Here is a 20,181-nt window from a genome sequence, read left to right on the forward strand (position 1 = left end):
TATGACTAATGAATTTCTTTTATTGATCTACAATATGCTGCAGTCACCATTCATGCTCATTTATCTACCTCAATATTGATCAATCTGTTCACATGCAACTTCCTCAAGACTATGACCACAACACAAAACTCTTCACTTATTTTTATCTCTATTCCCTTCCCTCACTCATCCTCTAAAATAATTCAACACTTCTAATATTAGTGGAGGTGTTCTCCCTACACCCACACCATGTATCCTTCTACTTATCCTATTCCATTCCTATACTCCACAGCTGACAACACTGTCATAGTGATGCATTCTGTCATCTCAGCCATTCCACAAGTCTTCACTTTCCTTGACAGGCTCAATGTTTCACGTAAGCTTATTACTCTATGTTCTTTGCACCGCAAGCACCTTTCAGAGAATTCATTTCTACTGCTTGGATAACAAGCCTCAGCATTGTGTTCTGTCCATTTCTTGGTTGCATATATTGTTGTTCCTATTATGCTATTTGTATTGTGTGTATTATGTAATGTCTGTCAATCTATGCCATGAGCATCAGAAGCAGAGTAGCAGTGAAGCTATTTTCATTGACAATAGGAAGCAATGGTGAAGAGACAGTGGAGACTGACTGGATGCCTGGACCTGAAGAATGAAAGCTGGCAAGGTTTTGTAAGTTAAGAAAAGAATGAAGGATTAAAAGATCTGGCATGATTCTGGACAGAAATATAAAGGATCTAAATTTTAAAGGGATATTTGTGATAACTTCTATGAGCTATGGTAGCAAGCTGTGAAATTCTAGTGTAAGTGTGGAATGTATGGCACTATGCCAGAGATCTTTTATATTTTATGGAGAGGTCACTTCATGGAAAAGGAGAACAGTACTTAATCAAATCCTATCAATGAGAAGACAAAAATATCAATAAAACTTATGATACACGATTAGGAACAACACAAAATTGACTGGACACAATAAAGAAATGCAATGACAAGAGCTCAAAACAGAGAAAACTTCAGAACAAGCCAAAGGACAAAGTGTTGATAACAGGTAGAGGATACTGAGTGCATCTCCAGGACAGGATTAGGAACAGGGTGCTAAGCCAGCCCTCCTGAAACTAAGGATCAGATCTGGATCTTAACCAATTTTAAACCTTCCATGCCCCTTATAATTTTACTCTGACTAACTTCTTGCATAACTATTGACAAACACCATGTAAAAATTCCTTATTTTAACTAACTGCTTCTTTGACATTATCTGTCTACCATGTATTTTCTCTCATTTTCCTTGCCTTAACCATACCAACTTGACATTTGCCTAACACTAACCACATCTTCCACATCTCTATTATTTACACTTCTCCCACATGGCACCTAAAATCTTTGGTCACACTTTGCTTGATTTCCACCTCATTACTGACTCTTCCCATACAAGTAATTTTCTATACATCTTCCTTCTAAACATCTTTCTGTTTCTTAAAATTCATTAGTACACCATCAAGGGCTACATCTCTTAGATATTGTTGTGAACATTTGAACAAAAGTTACAAGTCTTTTTAATTACCATCAGCTGTAAAATTAATCTGCCTTTTATATTCAGCTCAAATATCTTCTCCCTCCTTGTACAAATATAGTGCAGTAGCAGAAGAAAGAGTAAATGCAATTCTTCCTTCTACAACATAAGGTTTTGTATGGACAAGCCCTTATCATACAGTACATATTTTTAGCTATGATAGAATAATGAACCGAGTAAGCATTTTCATATCAATCCACTCCTTTTAATCCATTTGTCATGACCCTACAGTACTCCTTGCTTCACTTAAAATGGAAATAAGCTTCTTGTGCAATTTAAGGCCCATATTCAGAAACACTTAGCTCTCTCACCACAATTATTTTCAAAGGCCATAGATCTAAATGATTGGTAAATCTTGTTAATCTTCTGTAGAACAATAAAAATGTCCTGAAAAACCCGAATAACTTTAACTAGAGCATTTTGAAAAAGTCAAGGTGTGTGCAGAAGTGTTTCGGAATATGATCTTATGACCCATACAGGTTTACTCAGCTGAAAAATAAAGATGGCTTCAATAAAATACCTTCAAATACAGTTCATCTGGATGCTGGAGGAATAATAAGGCTGCCTTCAATTCATCCAGATGGACTCTAAAAACAGCTTACTGCTACTGGCTGGAATATCTCCCCACATGTATCACAGATGGGGTGCTTCCACCACTCTCTCTCTCCACTACAGCAACTGAGCTGTAAGACTGACACATAAGCAGAACCTGTGCATGGTGTGAGGCTGCTGCTGGCCACCACATTCCATAATTTTGAGTTTACTTTAAGTAGGTATGGAAACATCATTACATTCTGGTCTTATCATGTCAATCCTACTATGTGTCAGGGTTTCAATGTACATGATATATACAAATTCACTGAAAAATATGAACTATATCACAGCAAGAATAAAAATTTCTCAACCGATGGTCAAATATTTTGTAAAATATGACCAGATTGAAATCTTATCATTTTGTTAAAAGAAATCATTAATACCTTGTACCAAGTATAAAAATTTTAAATTCATTCATCTTTAATCTTCAATCAAGATTACTCATTTGATAGCGGTCTGTCACAGCTTGCATATACAATGACTGGCAAGTTAAAACCATAATCAATCATCAAACATCAACATTATTTCCAGTATTGCCTCTCTCCTTTGGCTTTGATGCATATAAGGCTATTCAATACCTATACATGTAACAAGAAAGAAATAAACAAAAATGCATAAAAATGTCTTCCTTTATTGGTAATATATGATTATCACCTTCTGTGCTATAAACCTTTCTACACCAGAGCTGAAGCTGGCAGTGAAGAATGCTTAGGCTTTTCCTTTTTCAGAAACACCTTGATACAGCCATTGAAGTCTGCAGAGACAAGAACATATCTGAAACAAGAAAATCATGAAACTTTTGGCTTGATGAACGTGTTACTGCTTTGGTTTGAAGCATTTATTACTATTTACAAGTTAAATCTGAAGGTTAACAACATCTCTTGCAAGTGAAGGAAGAGAGTCATACATACCCTTTGTTATTGGTGCCGCTATCCTTATTCTGAGATTGCTGCTGCTGCTGCTGCTGTTGCTGCTGCTGCTCCTCTGGGGGCTGAGTGGCCTTGTTGAGAATCTCCTGCTGCTGCTCAATAAAGCTGAACACCAGCTCAGGATGGGGAGCAAACACAGCACAGGTCACAACTGCACTGTGAGCTGTTTAGAGGCAATGATGTGCATATGTGTATAATGGAGAGAGAGAGAAAAAAAAAAAAAAAAAAAAAAAAAAATTCAAAATAAGAACTTCAAAAAATAAAGGGAAGCAGGAAGAATTCAACAGGCCTACATGTGGCAGTTCCTATACAAACTATAGTTGTTGCTTTCCACACATAAAAGTTAGCACCAATAACTTATCAAGAAACCAATGAGCACTTGAGAAATAATCAATGTCTATGTGGTTTAAAACTGTGTTCAGCATTTGAGAGTCAAACAGTTACAATGTTATAGTTCCCTTCATTTTTTAATAAACCCATCATTTCTAATGCAATACCTTATTTTCTTGTAGTCACACTAGAGCACTAGCAAGACTGGAATGGTACATACCTTTGACTCCTTCCCAATATTCATTCCTGTCCCTTCTGGCCGATGGGAACTTTGAGCAGTCGTGATGAGTCTTCCATATGTATATACACTGATTCTCACTTCCAGCAACGATATATTTCCCTTCATGGCTGGAAGTAGAAAATATCATGGTAATATCTCACATTAAAACAAATATCATTACAAGAATCAATCCCTGTTTTTATAAATAACTCTCATCCCATTATTCTATAAACACATTCACTTATAAATAAAAATATTTACATATCTAAATTCCACTTTTTTAAGAAGGGATGTATAACTAATTGTGTAATGATAATTTAATACCCTAATAGTTTTCAATATTGCTTCAACAAAGACTTGCAAAAATAAACCTTAGAGAAAGTGGCTTGATAATGTTACATATTCATCACCACTCACTCACTATCAAGACAGGACATGGCAATACCAGGAGGCTGCTTATCACAATTTACTTGAAAAGAGATCCAATCTGACTTTGCTTTGATATAAAATCTATATCATTCACACACAAGGTGGCCCAGACAAAGTACACACACTCATACACACATTTTTCACACTCTTAGCCCATCTGCATTTATTCCTACAAATGGAAAAGCAAAACACTTCATGAAGAAATATATCATACAAAACTGGCATTGACCACAACTCACCTGAATCCTGCTCTTATTTGACTAGATGTATTGGAGTAACCTTTATACTTGCAGGACAAGTTGAGGTCCCTCAGATCATATAAGCGTATTCTGCTGTCATTACTTGTAATCAGAATCTGAAAGTTGTATTACATGGAGTTAGTTATAACCTGACAGATGGCAATGGATGTACAAACCTAAAGCTTAATCTGAACACTGTCTTGTAGATGAAAGTCAAGAAAGAGACAAAGGTGTTATAAGATGAGTTTATTCACAACTAGTTTCACTGCTGACTTCTTCAGGGAAATAAAATGCTTTTCTTGAAACCTTTGTGTCTCTCTCTCACTCTTAACCTCCACCCTTGTCTTGTCGGAATGTCTCATCATTATTGGTTCTGTACAAACATTTAGACAAGTTGAAAGGGGGAGGTGGAAGGAAACACTGGGGAATAAACTTGACTCTTTATACCTGTTTCCTTCCACCTTACCCCCTTCAACTCAACTCCTTACACCTGTGTTTCCTTCTAACTCTTCCCCCCCCCCTTTGTTCATTATTGGCTTTGTAGCATATTCATCTGGAATTCAACTTCAAAACCTCCAAACAGTTGCCTCATCACCTACAGTAAAATGAATAAGATAAAAAATATAAGACAAGGAAACACATAAGCACAAGTATGGGGTCAAGTTCAATGGAAAGAGATTGCTAATACAATTATTATTGTGCTAATGAGACGTCAAGCATTGGTCTGATACACAGACTAGATTAGTATATACGGAAGGACAAGAAATAAAGCAGAGAGTAAGATACTGAAAAAGAATACTGATGCACACCTTATCTTCTCCTGGCAAAGGTTCTATTCCGGTAATTTTCTGACCCTTGGCATTTTTTCCTCGTGTGGATTTCACAAGGATTTGTGTGTAGTACTTCAGCTGGTCCGTTTCATAGAACATACACCGGCCATCATATGTCCCAACCACTGTATATTTTCCATTCTGAAATTAGAACAAAAATGTACTGGAAATGGATGAATACTGCATCAGGAGAACTCATTTTAATACTGTTTTTTGATTGGCTCTTATTTCTGTTACCCTTAGCCAGTGCCCCCTCCTACATAAAAAAAACTTGCTCAGCAGTTGTGTATATTCTGCCTCTGTAATAACAAATAATGCTTAAAGAATATCTGTAAAAACTCAGAAGATGTAAGAGGACTGATAACTGGAGAGGTAACAGAAAATGCTGAGGGCATGCACAGGAATAGATGGAAGCTTTTCTGTCACAGTCATATCAATCCTGGCAGCTCTTAAGAATAAACATTAAAAGGGACAGACATACATATTAGTAATGGGCTGCTAAGGAAAACTATGTCTTGAAATAATGGTGTTAGTTGTGATACCTGGCAGAAGTTTGCAGCTGTGATGAGGTTTGGCTGGCATTCCACTTCATTCCACAGAACAACTCTCTTGTCTGGTATACTCCACAGTCTTATCTTGCCGTCCAGTGCACCAGATATGAAGTAGCGATCATCCTGAGAGGAGAATCAGACTATTGCTCTCCCTCATCTACAGATATCTCTTTCCCCCTCTAAGCACACAGTAATTCACACCACAGCTTCTCAAAAGTAGGTAAAACAAGATGCCAACATATAGAAGACATAGTGTTTGGTCTCACCTTGGGATGAAATGCAATTGCTGTGACAAAATCCATGTGCTGAAATATACAAAGACATTCCTTTCTACTGATGTGCCACAGTCTCACTGTCTTGTCCATTGAGGAGGTCAGCAAGAAGTAGTTCTGAAATAGAACTGGTTTTAGAGGGAGGCAGTGGGGGTGGGGAAGGGCAGGGGAGAAAAATATACAACCAAATTACTTGATTGCCTCTCAGCAGTCTTGTGGAGCTTTCCTTACCTTGGACCAGGAGATATCCAGCATGTCTGCTGAGTGTCCTGTGTAGACGCAGAAAGGCTTGGGCATGAATGGAGCACTTCCATCATCTGTGGGGTCAAGGGAGCCTGGATCCTCCCCTGACTGCCCTGAATGTTGTGACACAAGCGACTCTTGAGAGGGAGTCGGTGATACCTGGAATGATGTTGGTGCCTGTGACGCGTGCCCCTGATATTGTCAACCAGCCTTCCTAATTACACTCATGTAAATTATGACAAAACTGTGCAGACTTTACCTTGATGTCAGCATTACACTTTGTGCGAATGTCCAGGAAGTAGTTGAAGGCTTGTTTGAGCACCCACACCCGCAGCATGTGGTCCTGTCCAGCCGTGGCCAGCAATCGGCCGCACCCGCTGAACTTTGTGCACCATATTGGCCCAGTGTGCTCCCCTGAAAGTATTGTTACTGTCAACTATTTTCATTCAGGGAATATATATACTATTACTTTAATTAATGCAATATTCCACAGAAAGTTAAACCTTTTGGTTCTTCTGACTCTCCTAAGATCAGGGCAGAATTCCATGAACAATCACCGTAAGACATTCAAAACATTAAGAGAATGACAAAATCTTACTACAAGCTCAAAGTTTCATATAACAGATACTTTACCTGCAATTTCCTGAACATACATAAGGTTGTCAAATTCATGTGGTCCTTTGTGGCCAGTTTTGATCTGGAAAAAGAAAAGAAACATTAAAATAACAATAATTTTGCTCAAGTCTACAGAAGAAGACTAAAGTGACAAGATGCTGCTAGATACAAGGCCTGTAACACTATCATCTCATAAGGACTATCTTCAAAGGCACCAAGATGATTAATTGGATTCTATTCCCCAATGATGATGCAGATTCCCTATTGAATTACCATTACCATCATGAAAACATTCTTCAAACCCTAAATAAACTCCACATGAGCCTGTTAAAAAGTGGCAGAGATAAGATACTATGACATTTGAGAATACAATCCATAAACTACAGCATTCACTCCCTCTACATCACAAATACATGTTTACAATGACAACACAAGTGACTGGTCTACCTTGACATAGTGCATAGTGTCATGGGCTGGTGCGTCATCCTCAAAAATGTCCTTCTCTTCACGGTGTCTGTGGGAAACCTCATGAGCAAGAGATCGTGCTTTGTTCACAGCAGACTCCATTTTTCGACCCAAGAATTTCTTCAGCTGGGATCTGCAAGATTTGATAATAAATAAGGAGTACAAATAATTTATCTACATACTGGGCCAGCAATCTGTTTGGCCTAGACAAGGCACCACAAATTCATAAACACATCAACCACACTCTTGGTCTCATCACCTGCTGGTGGAAAGAGATAGTCTTGTGGGCACCCCAGAAGTTTAACCATATAAACAATGAATACACAAATAAGAATGTATGGTATATATTGTGAGGGCCACCGCATTATTTCCCCTTTATTTAATTATATTATATGTGTAGCCTCTGGCCGCCCAAGCACGGGCTGTCGCTGTTCCGCTGTGCGGCCAACCACCCTCTCTTTGTTTCCACCATTTTGTTGTGTCTGCGAGCCTCGCCTCAGTACCGGCCGGTCTTCAGCGGAGTTAACACGTACGTTCTTGGCACAGTAAGAGACACGTGTGGCTGGACTGTGCGTTACCAGTACTCATTAGTCATCGGTCTGGGAGTTGTGCCCTCCTGTTGAGTAGCTGGCTTGCTACTGGGTAGACCGTGACTGTTAGAGCAACGGGCTTGTTGCTCTGGGAGAGGTGTAGTAAGTTTGGCTACATTTCTCGTGCGTTCGTCCACTCGAGTGTCGGCGCGGGGGAGACACGCTTTGTCTCGTCCTGTTTGTTTTGTTGGTGGCTGTGGTCACTAGTGGGGTTTGGTGGGCTGTGTGCCCCACCATCTTTTGTATAGTTTCAGTAGTATACTGTATTGTAGTGGTAGTAGCCACGCACACTATTGAATGCTGAGAGGCTTCATGTCGGCCAGTGGTGCGTAGTTGTCGTCCGCCAGACTTGTCTGCGACGAGTATTTGGACTCCGTGTATAGTGGTTGTCACCCGTAGGTGGTGTCTGGGCTTGTGTGTACATCACCGGATGTGCTGTACACATCATATATTGTAGTAGTGTAGGCTAGGGGTGTCAGTCTGACAGGTGTTAGGAAGCACTTGTAGTAAGATAGTATAGTAATATACCGCGCGGGTTGTTCCGGTCTGTGAGTTATCACAGTCTGTGGACAAGGCGTGCGGAGAGGCATTAATACTTCATAGAGAAGTGGGTGGAATTGTCCTTGTGGGCGGTTTCTCTAGGGGTATTAAGGCCTCGCCCTGTTACACATAACATCTACCATTTATAAATTCTACTTGGTTGGGTACAGGAGGAGAAGGAGTTGCTAAGGAGATTCCCTTACAGTGGGGGAAATTATACACTCTTGGCAACCTTGAAAGAACCTGAGGGTTACGGCAGCTGTGAGTTATAGTAGTGGGGACTCTGTGGAGTGTTTTATAATCCCCACTGTACTGACCGTAACAAAGTTGGCGATTTTGCCAGAATAACACTCTAGTGAGCTGTAGCAGTTAACCGCAGCCGTGGCATGTACGTAACAATATATAATTCCTGAAGCAACTGTCTCAGAGGAAAATTAGGTAGAAAACAGATCAGGAGAAACTTAAACATTTCATATATTCTTCTGCAGCAAGAAAAAATGCTCTATATTCATTTCATACTAAATATATCATGCTGACAGTATTCTAAATAAATTGAAAGACTCTTCAACACATACAAAAAATACAAGAGAAAATGCCAAAAAATTGATACAATTATTTCTCTAAATTACCAATACTACAACAATTTTCCACACAATAGTTAATAATTAACTGCCTATACAAAGACAATACTCACGTCTTTTTCTTCACTGCTGAACTGTCCACATCGGGAAGTTTCTTGACGCTCACCTCAACAACACTTTCTTCATCTGACTCTGGCCCATCAACATTAGAACTGCTGTTAAAGGAAGTGACCATTAGCCATTCTACAAATACTCAGCAGAAACAACAAAATACCTGCTACCACTTCTTATTGTAACTGGACTAAATTACACTGATGTACCATTAATATAACAGTATAAGGATTCAAATAGAAGTTCCAGCTCTTGAAATATGAATGTCTCTCACTAACATACTACACACTTTCTGTATTATTGAACTATAAATGAGCCAAATGTTAAAATATCTGGCAGACATGCTGTGGAATACTCCGAGTACAGGTGATTCCTAGTCATCAGCCACGTTAACTCAAGTGCTACAACCTTCCTAGTGCTGACTCAAGAAACTGAAATCATAGTACACTGACAACAGCACCCTTGAAATGTCTGATATCTATGTTAAATACTGGTGGGTGCTTGACAAAATAAGTACAACAAAAACTGGTATGTACTGCTCTCTTCTCTGTATGACGTAACTAAACTAGCAGTCTGCTTGCTTCCGTCTCATGAAAATGATGGATGTCATGGCAATAGAGCACATGTCACATTCTACCATTAAAATAGCACTGCACTGATGAAAAGGTGCATTTGATTCACTACTCTACCACAGGCAAAAAAAAATTCCTATGTTCTAACCTACCAGTAAATGTTAGCCTGTGTGACGACAAAGTATACATCTACATGATGCTTAAGACTTCAATGCAAGATACGTGTACAGTGTGCCTTATATTACCAAGAGCTGCTGGGGCTTAGCGCTTGCAGGCAGCTGTCTACAGCTGACATTGGTCTTCCTGATGTGGCTCGTCCTCTACAGCAGCAAATCATTGATTACATAATGGATCATCCAAAGAGATATATTGGTTACATGCAAGTTGAAGCTTCATACTCAATATTAGTGTTGGCTCAAGCTTTTTCTTTCTTTTCCATTTTTAAAATATACTTTCAACTCCTCCTCCACCTCATCATCATCATAATTATCATCATTTCATATAACATCCTTACTTTCTTCTTCAAGTTAAGTCTTTCTTTAAAAACTGATAATTGCTAGCTATGAAACACACACACACACACACACACACACACACACACACACACACACACACAGAACTATTAAATAATAAATTCCAGGAGGTCTTTACTAAGGAATCCAAATTTGAAAGGCCACAGGGTAATAGAGACAATCTATATGAAAGAGATTAAAGTAACCAAGCTTGAAATAAAAGAGTTAATGAAGGAACTGGATGAAGAGAAGGCAATGGGACCAGTTGAAGTCTCAGGCAGAATACTGAAAGAATGTAGGGAAGAACTAGCAAGTCCTATATACAACATCATAAAATGCTCAATAGAAAATGGAACAGTACCAGTAGAATGGAAAAGAGCTGAGGTGGTTCCCATACATAAGAGTGGAAGGAAGGAAGAACCTTTAAATTACAGACCGGTATCACTAACTAGTGTAATATGCAAGATGTGTGAAAGAATAATAAAGAAACAATGGATCGAGTTCCTTGAAGACAACAAATTAATATCAAATAGCCAATTTGGTTTTAGGAAAAGACGGTCGTGTGTAACTAATTTATTGAGTTTCTATTCTAGAATAGTTGATAGAGTACAAGAGAGAGAGGATGGGTTGACTGTATTTATTTGGATTTAAAAAAGGCGTTTGACAAAGTGCCACATGCAAGATTACTATGGAAGTTAGAGGAGAAGGGTGGCTTAAAAGGAAGCACATTGAGATGGATAGAAAATTATTTGAGGGGGAGAGAAATAAGGACAGTAGTTAAAGATATGAAGTCCAAGTGGAGAGCAGTAGAAAGCGGAGTGCCACAGGGGTCAGTATTGGCACCAATACTTTTCCTCATTTATATTAACGACATGCCAGAAGGAGTGAACAGCTACATAAATCTGTTTGCAGATGATACGAAACTGTGCAGAGTTATAAAGCAAAAGAGGATTGTGAAATACTGCAAGAAGACCTAAATAAGATCTGGGAATGGAGTAAAAGTGGGAAATGGAATTCAATGTGAACAAAAGCCATGTCATGGAAATGGGAAAGAGTGAAAGACGACCTGTGGGAATCTATAAGATGGGAGATGGAGTAGAACTGGAGAAAGTTAAAAAGGAAAAGGACTTAGGAGTGACAATGGAAGAAAACAATCAACCAGTAAGCCATATTGATAGAATTTTTAGAGAAACATATAATTTGCTAAGGAATATTGGAATAGCATTTCACTACATGGACAAAGAAATGATGAAGAAATTGATAAGTACTATAATAAGACCCAGATTGGAATATGCATGAGTAGTGTGGACCCCGTATAAAAAGAAACACATAAGGAAATTGGAGAGAATACAAGAATGATTCCAGAATTTGAAGAGATGATATATGAGGAGAGACTAAAGGCTATGGATCTACCAACCCTGGAACAAAGAAGGGAGAGAGGAGACCTGATACAAGTTTATAAATTGATCAATGGAATGGACCAAGTGGATAATGAGAAACTGATCCTGAGAGAAGAATATGACATCCGAAGTACAAGATCGCATAGTAAAAAGCTGAGAAAAGGAAGATGTCTGAGAGATGTTAAAAAATATAGTTTCCCGCAAAGATGTATTGAGACGTGGAACAGTTTAAATAAAGAAGTAGTGTCTGCAACGAGTGTGCATAATTTTAAAGTAAGATTGGATAAGTGTAGATATGGAGACGGGGCCACACGAGCATAAAGCCCAGGCCCTGTAAAACTACAACTAGGTAAATACACACACACACACATTCATCAGCCCACCATTATAAGATACATTTTGCCACAAGCTGCATTTCTAGAGTATCGAGTTAGTGAGAGTGCAAGGCGCTATGAAATCCTGCTGTTCAAGGTGGGACAGTACAGGAAGAGGATACACACCTGACATATTCACTTGTGAGTCTCATGATGTGGAGGGAGAGAGGGTTGAGGGCCTTGGGCAGACAGTTCTCGGCATCACTGAGAGCAATTCTTTCACCAGTGTCGAGATTCAGCACAGTCACTTGCTGCAGGATCTCCTAAAAGGAATAAGGAAGTGGTTATGCTTTACTATGTGTGACGAGGATTTTCTCTGGCAATTCATCTCGAGATCACCATGTTTGTCCCACAGGATGTGATGCAATTTGTATCGCATTTCCTTTCCTTAAGAATTAATTAGTGTGGAATGGTCACAATAGTAGTTAATCAATGACAAAATACTCAGTGCACAACCACAATGAAAGCATGTAAGATTACTTATTTACAATTTGTAGTATGCTGTCAATGGAGGAAGAAAACAGTACATCATCACAAGTAGACATATATTAATAAAAGTGGATTTTTATACATTTATAACACTCAAGGATAGAGCCCTTGCATCATATCACTGGAAAGAAAATCATCATGTGCTTAACATGTAATGCATAAAAAATAGAAGAATCTTTGTATAATGTGATGCACTTTAACCTGGTCATGTCAATTCATAATGTCCATGTAGAACGTTCAACATTAACTTTCCTCGCATCACTGAAAGGGAATTTGAGTGACGGTTCCAAATTTAAAAAAATGTAAAATCACAACAGGAATGTGTAAGTCTTTTGGATTGGTGAAGCACATGGTGGCAGTGGGATACCAACTTGTACCTTGAGTAACACTGAAACTATACAAGAAGGGCCTGGTGTACTATACAAAACACAACTACTGTAATTGTTCGTGAGAGCCACTGATCACTGGTGTGCACATTCACTGTGGAGATCAACAAGTATTTTGGGCAGCACTATGAAGTGCATGGGGAGTCTCGTCTCAGCTGCTGTTTTGGGAGAATCTCAACCTGATAGACACACTGAGAGAGAGAGAGAGAGAGAGAGAGAGAGAGAGAGAGAGAGAGAGAGAGAGAGAGAGAGAGAGAGAGAGAGAGAGAGAGAGAGAGAGAGAGAGAGAGAGAGAGAGAGAGAGAGAGAGAGAGAGAGAGAGAGAGAGAGAGAGAGAGAGAGAGAGAGAGAGAGAGAGAGAAGAGAGAGAGAAGAGAGGAAAGGGAAAAGAGGAGAGGAGAGGAGAGAGAGGAGAGGAGAGGAGAGGAGAGAGAGAGGAGAGAGGAGGAGGAGGAGGAGGAGGAGGAGGAGGAGGAGGAGGAGGAGGAGGAGGAGGAGGAGGAGGAGGAGGATATATATATATATATATATATAGAGAGAGAGAGAGAGAGAGAGAGAGAGAGAGAGAGAGAGAGAGAGAGAGAGAGAGAGAGAGAGAGAGAGAGAGAGAGAGAGAGAGAGAGAGAGAGAGACAACAGTGAACAGTGATGGTGATGGGTGAGTCACATTATAAACATAATAATTTATTCATGCTGACAGCAAGCTTCCATACTGCTGAGGATACTGCGTCTATGTTAAATCTCAGCTACCTCTCTCGCTGGTGGCATTGATCTGATGTAGACAGCCAAACAGATATATGTTCCTTTCTAATGAACCTGGAACTGTGTCTATGTTAAATCTTGGCTATCTCTCTTAGTGGGAACATTGCTCTAATGTAGAGAGGGACATAAGTATTCCTTTCTAGCAAGACTAATGAATAATGAATAATGAATCTTTACCTTATGTCTTTAAGGTCAATGGAAGAAATGATCTTTGCAATACTCTTATGTCCTTCAACAAAGTTAAATGGAATGTCCTAGCAGTAAAAGGAAATCATGTACATACTGATGAAATCTGGCCAGAAAACTGGTAAAGGGTGTGTTAAGATCACCAGGCAGAATCTTGTCTAGGATTGCTGGTGTTAGAACAAGATTTGCAGATTGATGGAGGAAGCATAATACAGCTAGAAATGTGAGATTTTTGTTTACTGTTGGCTTAATTCTTTTGGTTCAAGGTATCATTTCAAAATTGCCAAATGTTAGCTCAGAGTCTGATGCTTCCTCTTCATCATACAAATAATTTATTCACATTTAACTGTAATGTGTGTGTGTGTGTGTGTGTGTGTGTGTGTGTGTGTGTGTGTGTGTGTGTGTGTGTGTGTGAATTACTAAATACAATAAAGAGGGTATACACAATGGGGATATTAAAGACATACAAATTAATAGCATTCTAGACTAAAACAAATAAAATCAGACAAATAATCAGCCTTGAGCTAACTTCAATCCACTACATGACAACTATAATTAGCTTTTACATTTCCAAACTCACTTTGTCACTCATGATGTCATCAAAGTCAACAGGAGACTGCAATATCCATTCCTTCAAAGAGAGGAGATCTATGTTATAGCTACTGATCTGACTGAGCACTGCATCACTCTCAACTAATGCATCAATGAGATGAATACTGGAAATGATCAAGAGAAATAAAGAAAATTGTCAAGCATGAGTCAGTACAAGACAGTTATCATACACAATATAGTACATATCATCCCATAGTGTAACAAAGGGAGAGTATTCTCTCAACTACACCATGACCATGTTCTATTTCTTTCCTCCTGCCATTATTAATGATTCAAGAACAACACTGCCAACAAGCACAGTCATGAGACACAGATGGCAGCCTTCCATCCCCCAGCCACACAAGTTTGCAGAAACCTCTGCAGTCTTTTTCACTCTCACTACATACATAAACAACTTGATGATAACTGAAATCATTTCAGCTACACAGCTAATTTCCATTAACAAAGAATTTCAACACTAACTCAAATCCATATTCTGAATATTATCATATACTATATTACTGCTATAGAGAAACAAGAGCAGTGCTTGGGTGACATTACAGAAAAACACCAATACTTACCGCATCAGAAAGCTCTTTTCCAGAGTCTGATCGAGTCCGAACCATCAAGTTGAGTTGCTTCACTTGACCCTCATTGCTGGAGGCTGGACTGGCAGCCACATCTGTCAGGTGAGGAAACAGGTATTACAAGGCATCTCTTGCCACTGGTACTACAATGCCACAGGCCTTGGCATTGAATGTCAGCCCAATAAACAGGCAGACCAATGATATCACTCTGTCTTCACCCAAGAAATGGTGTATGGTAATTCAACTACAAGTCTAATTCTATCTGAGTTTGATGTGATCACAATCATCACAAAAACCATGACAGGCAGCCAGCTGATCTTCACCTGATGATGCTGTGTCTGAGGGGATGGAGCCTGGAGTTCCTGGGGTGCTGGGAGTCTCACTGGCGGAGGCTGCCTGCTGGCTGGAGCTGGCAAGACGACTTGGTGCTCTAGACACCTCTGGGGTTGAGGCCTGACTAGTGTTGTCCTCAGCTTCTAGTCGAGCTATTTCCTCAGGAGTTGGACCCAATGCTTTAGCATTCTCTGAGTCCTTTGAGATGCATATATAACAATCAGATAATCAATCATAAATAAACAAGATAGGCTCTCAAAACATAGAGCCACCTATTAACATTCATATCTAGTAGTCTACTGGGAGCATCATTACAAGTCTCTAAATTATCCATGCTGGCAAAGATGCTAGCATTCATGAAGTATTAATCAATAGATCACAACAGTAATTCATAAACCAGTGTAAGTGGTAATCCAAAAGATGGTAAAAGCACAGCCTACCTGGGGCTTAACAAGGTATTCTCCACGGACGGCTTGACGTAAATCTAATGACTGACCAATACTGATGGCGTCCACAGATGAGAGGGCGAGTGAGGGGGAGGGAAGAGACGATACACTTGCCGTGTCCTGCGCCAACATAATAATAAGTAAATAAATCTAGTTTTCTAGCTAAATAACACACTTAATTTTGTCACAGTATGTTCATTCAAATCAGCTGAAGCTCTGGGTCAGGAAGGCATGTGCACTAGAAGGGTGTAGTATTTCACAAGCCACAATCAAGAATCAGTGCTCTAAGCTACATGTGCTCTATAGTCCATACTATCACAGTTATCTTATCAATACTGATTGACACCTCCCTGTGTGCATCCACTTTTGAAATAATCATCTATAGTTGCCAATTCAACCAAAGATGTGACTGCATGTTGCCAATCTACAAGTTTGCTTCCATGCAATGATGCAAATGAAGTGACACTAGTAGCATGCTTTTCAAGTATTCACAACAATGAAAGCTGCATGAAGGAAAGCACCATTCCTTCATGTTCACTATTTTCTGAGTCGTGAATCTTGTCATACCATGCATCGTAAAAATTTATAATAATGATGATGAGGAAGATGATAGTGAAGGTACAATGACTCTAGCCACACAACTGAGATACCATTCCTTCAGTATCATTCACACGTACATCATCAGTGTTGTGCCTGTTCCTTCTCTTTTTTCTAGGTGGAGCAACAGGGACGCTTGTCACTTGGCCTGGTGGTGGGTACTGGTGGGGACCCTGAACCACTGCAGCTGGAGCATGAACCTTGTAGGATGTAGCTCTCATGTTGCCAGCCTCTGAATCATAATTGCTAGTGTAATGGATACCTATACGGGGCTGACTCCTAATATCATCCAAAAGAGAAGGAGTAGGTGCAGTGGTAGATACCCCAGGCAAAGACTCAAGAGCACCATCCTTTTTGGAAGGTTCAGAGTGGGACAGGTGCGGTACAGGGAAGGCATCAGACACTGCTATTTGTGGCTGGGAGGAAACGTCAAGTGTTGGCAGATCAGGTGGGAGAGAGTCCTGTCCTGTGCGAGGGAGGCTGTTGGACTTGTCGCTGCCCGAGCTGCTTTTTGTGCTGGCCACGAGGTCAGGTTCTGGAGACATGGTTATCCCAGCTATGTCACCTGTTGGCCACAAAACAATGCATTACAATTCACTGTTGTACTTGCACTGGAAATCATAGTACAAGACACAAGAAATACAGGAACCTTCACTTGTTATTATTACTGTCAAAATCTATAAATTCTATTATATCAACTGAATACAAAAATGAAGCACAGCATACTCACTAGCCAACTTCACACTTGCTGATGGTCTGACGTCTTTGGAGGGATCCGAGTGAGACGATTCAATAGACTTTGTTTCTGGCTGAGTTTCATTGCTCTGCTGACCTTCCTGAATGATATGGCCTTCTAGTCCACCCAATATTTTACCAACCTGAGAAAAAAAAAAAAAAAAAATGTCAACAAATTAGCATAAAGATTTACTGCTTCACCTGTCATGCTATGTTCTACTGGACATTTTGAAAATAAACTTCAAAACCGAACTTCACATGGCTTAACAAGATCACTTTGCCTACAAGAGACAAAGTTATGGCAAAATGGAAACCCTTTACGATGCTCTTAGCTATGAGATTCACACGCAGCTTTTCTTTATAATGCATCCTATGAAAGTAAAAGCCATGACTCTAATTGTACACCTCTACCATTACCTAAACACCTGCAATAAAGAATGGTGCAAGGCAGAGACTATAAATACATATTCCCCACTAAAATTATCTTTCCCATTACCTGCAATAAAAACTAATATTAGGAAGATGCTGTTGATCTCTGTTATTCCTTAATACATGAACTGCCACATACAAGCCTAATGGTTTCTTGTGACTTCTCTGTAATTAGTAACATTACTGGTGGGTGCAAGCAAGTACTAACCTTTCCCAGTGATATTGAGCTCTGAACACTGGCGGCATCATGTTCCACTACTCGGAAAGGGTGAGAGGTTCTGCCAGACGGGTATATTCCATCAGCTGAGGACGACTGACTTCCAAGCGGTGAGGGCAGATTGATGTGGTCATCGTCTTCAGTCTGGATTTGCCGGCGAACCTCTGGGTGTCTGATGCGTCGTCTTCCCCCTGACCAGACTCGTGGGGCAGCAGCATCATCCTCATCATCATCATCAGCCTTCAACATCACAATGTACTTTTAGTCTATGTAATGTTTCCCAATACAAAGACACTGACTTAATGTTTCCTTAACAGTAAACAGATATCAATTTCAATCTACATAATGTTTCCCATAGACATTATCACCATACCCTTAGCACTGCACTCCAGGCTTTAGTTGATATGGCAATAACTCACCAGGTTTCCAAGCAGTGAGCCGCTGCAGGCGCTGCTGGACTCCTCCATATCCCGCTTCCCTCCACTTGCGCTTCCCAGACTGAGACATTCCTCCTTCTCCACTCCAACAGGCAGGCCTTCATTCTTGGCTTGGTCAGAACTCACTAAATCCTTTGAGGGAGGCTGCTGCAAGTTCAATACAGTCATAATTTGATACTAGACATAAAAGAGTCCAATGTTTCACTCAAACCAATGCTACCTAAATTGGCAATGAACATATGAACAAAATTCATTAGTGCACAAAGGCCGACAGAACTCACATTAAATACTTTGAGAGGATGCAGGAAAGGCTGAGCAGGAGGCTGCATCAAGGATGGAGGAGGGCATTGCTGAGAAAGTGTGCTGTCTGTATTCTGAAGCAAATCATGTTTCTGTAAGGATGTTCAGCATTAGCAATGAAGATAACGAAGCACTAAAGGATTCTGCTGCAAGGAAAGCACACTGCATCAATTAAGAAAATATAATACACTGTGTCACTTTGGTATAGATCCACCATAACACACACTCCTCATACCACCAGTGCAAAGTAACACAGATACACTTCTCATGACTATCAATGTACTCACCAGAGTAAGGTTTGCCAAAGAAGTAGTCTGCTCTTGGGTCGTCTGCAGGTGAACTTGGGAGAACAGTTCTCCAGACACTCCATCATCCAATCTGTGGAGATATTCAACAAACATGGAATATATATATATATATATATATATATATATATATATATATATATATATATATATATATATATATATATATAAGGTCACAGACCCTTGGCTTACATCCCCTACCTACTTACTTCTAAATGAAAAGAAAGTACACATTAAAAGCCACTCCTTTTGTGTGTGTGTGTGTGTGTGTGTGTGTGTGTGTGTGTGTGTGTGTGTGTGTGTGTGAAAGGGAGTATCAGATTCCTTTCCATCCCCGCTAAGTGACCTTCACATGAAAGCTAGTAACGGTGGTTAAGGCCAATGGCTCAAATTACCAACACACACACACACACACACGCCTTATTTTGTCCTTATTCCACTTCCTAACAACCTGAAAAATCTGCCAAAAAAGTAATTGTAGCAATCAATACAGTGGTAAATCTTTACAACTGTTGCATGTTGTCTTGCTACAAGATATGGAATAAGACATACTGAAAAACAGAAGAAAGAGATGAAAGGCAAAAAAGCTTGGATCTTAATTATAAAACTGGGGTCTTGTCCTTAAACTTCTAATATAATATAGCTTTCCTCATCCTAAAACTCCACTTTCCCACCAGATCCTAATATTTGTTGTAGACAGACAAAGAAAAATTATAAGAAACAGCAATTTTCCCCGGTAGGATGACATAATGGGATATGGGAGACAGAATTTCGGCCTTCTCCATTCTAAAACTCTACTTTCCCAGCAAGTCCCCAAGCTTGGATGTCCCAGAGAAAGGCGGCAATAGAGTACATAAGAAGCCGCTACCTAGCAATAAAGAGCCCACCATATCTCCCTCACAATCACCAAAACAAGAGACGGGGAGAAAAGGGAGTAGACACAAAATTTAGGCTAAAGTAAAAAAAAAAAAAAAAAAAAACTATGCGAAAAACACGCGTTGGTGAGATTAACAGTTGCAAAACCTATACAATCACTCTAATACACATGAAAAAATTACTATATTCCTTTATTAAATACCAAAACAAGAGGTGGGCATGACAAGAGGCCAGCACCGCCTTTATGCACTGAGGGTGACACACCTCTTCAGAATCCTGTCTCCCCTACAACATTCATCTGAGGCCTCACCTGCTGGTCTGGCGGTGCGGAGTGACGTCTGATGCATCATAAAACTCCTCTGGGTCACTCTCAGACGACATAATTAGGCATGGGAGCTGAGTTATGGGTGTAATTTTCCATCTAACCTAACTTGTATCGCTGGCCAGCCCACTGTCGGTCAGCTGACGGCGGCCATGAGTGTTTACATGCGCTGGGATTGGCTGCCTTTTGGTGATGTCATAAAGAGACTGGGTGGTGACTGGTTCCCGGCTCATGAGGT

At 39.9% G+C, this 20,181-nt stretch overlaps 1 protein-coding gene across 11 annotated transcripts; it reads right to left on the reverse strand.

Annotated features, from left to right (window-relative positions):
- Nucleotides 1–4: 4 nt before the first annotated feature.
- Nucleotides 5–20,117, reverse strand: LOC123515350 (WD repeat-containing protein 44-like). 11 transcript variants are annotated; one of them, XM_045273842.1, is made up of 25 exons: nucleotides 19,932–20,117; nucleotides 18,728–18,818; nucleotides 18,422–18,532; nucleotides 18,123–18,284; nucleotides 17,695–17,943; nucleotides 17,053–17,200; nucleotides 16,403–16,887; nucleotides 15,720–15,845; nucleotides 15,270–15,477; nucleotides 14,941–15,041; nucleotides 14,349–14,399; nucleotides 12,073–12,209; nucleotides 9,906–9,980; nucleotides 9,091–9,192; nucleotides 7,249–7,399; nucleotides 6,820–6,883; nucleotides 6,446–6,600; nucleotides 6,175–6,345; nucleotides 5,938–6,060; nucleotides 5,663–5,794; nucleotides 5,100–5,261; nucleotides 4,291–4,406; nucleotides 3,623–3,750; nucleotides 3,055–3,235; nucleotides 5–2,917 (listed from the first exon to the last, which is right to left on the reverse strand). In XM_045273842.1, exons 1-25 carry the CDS (start codon nucleotides 20,000–20,002, stop codon nucleotides 2,818–2,820), a joined length of 3,600 nt encoding a protein of 1,199 aa, XP_045129777.1. In that variant the 5' UTR covers nucleotides 20,003–20,117; the 3' UTR covers nucleotides 5–2,817. The 11 variants fall into 11 exon arrangements, with proteins under 11 accessions (XP_045129777.1, XP_045129785.1, XP_045129776.1 ...); XM_045273850.1 differs by having other exon boundaries at nucleotides 16,646–16,887; nucleotides 18,123–18,287; XM_045273841.1 differs by having other exon boundaries at nucleotides 18,123–18,287.
- Nucleotides 20,118–20,181: the final 64 nt, after the last annotated feature.

This window comes from Portunus trituberculatus, chromosome 39 (assembly GCF_017591435.1).
Source record: "Portunus trituberculatus isolate SZX2019 chromosome 39, ASM1759143v1, whole genome shotgun sequence".
NCBI lineage: Eukaryota > Metazoa > Arthropoda > Malacostraca > Decapoda > Portunidae > Portunus > Portunus trituberculatus.

Excerpts from the sequence above, each read along its gene's own strand:
- LOC123515350 (XM_045273841.1), bottom strand. The coding sequence starts at position 20,002 with ATGTCGTCTGAGAGTGACCCAGAGGAGTTTTATGATGCATCAGACGTC. Across the intron at positions 9,193-9,905 it reads CTAAGCCCCAGCAGCTCTTG|CAGTTCTAATGTTGATGGGC; the intron begins GTAATATAAGGC and ends TTCCTTTAACAG. Across the intron at positions 6,061-6,174 it reads TGGATATCTCCTGGTCCAAG|AACTACTTCTTGCTGACCTC; the intron begins GTAAGGAAAGCT and ends GTTCTATTTCAG.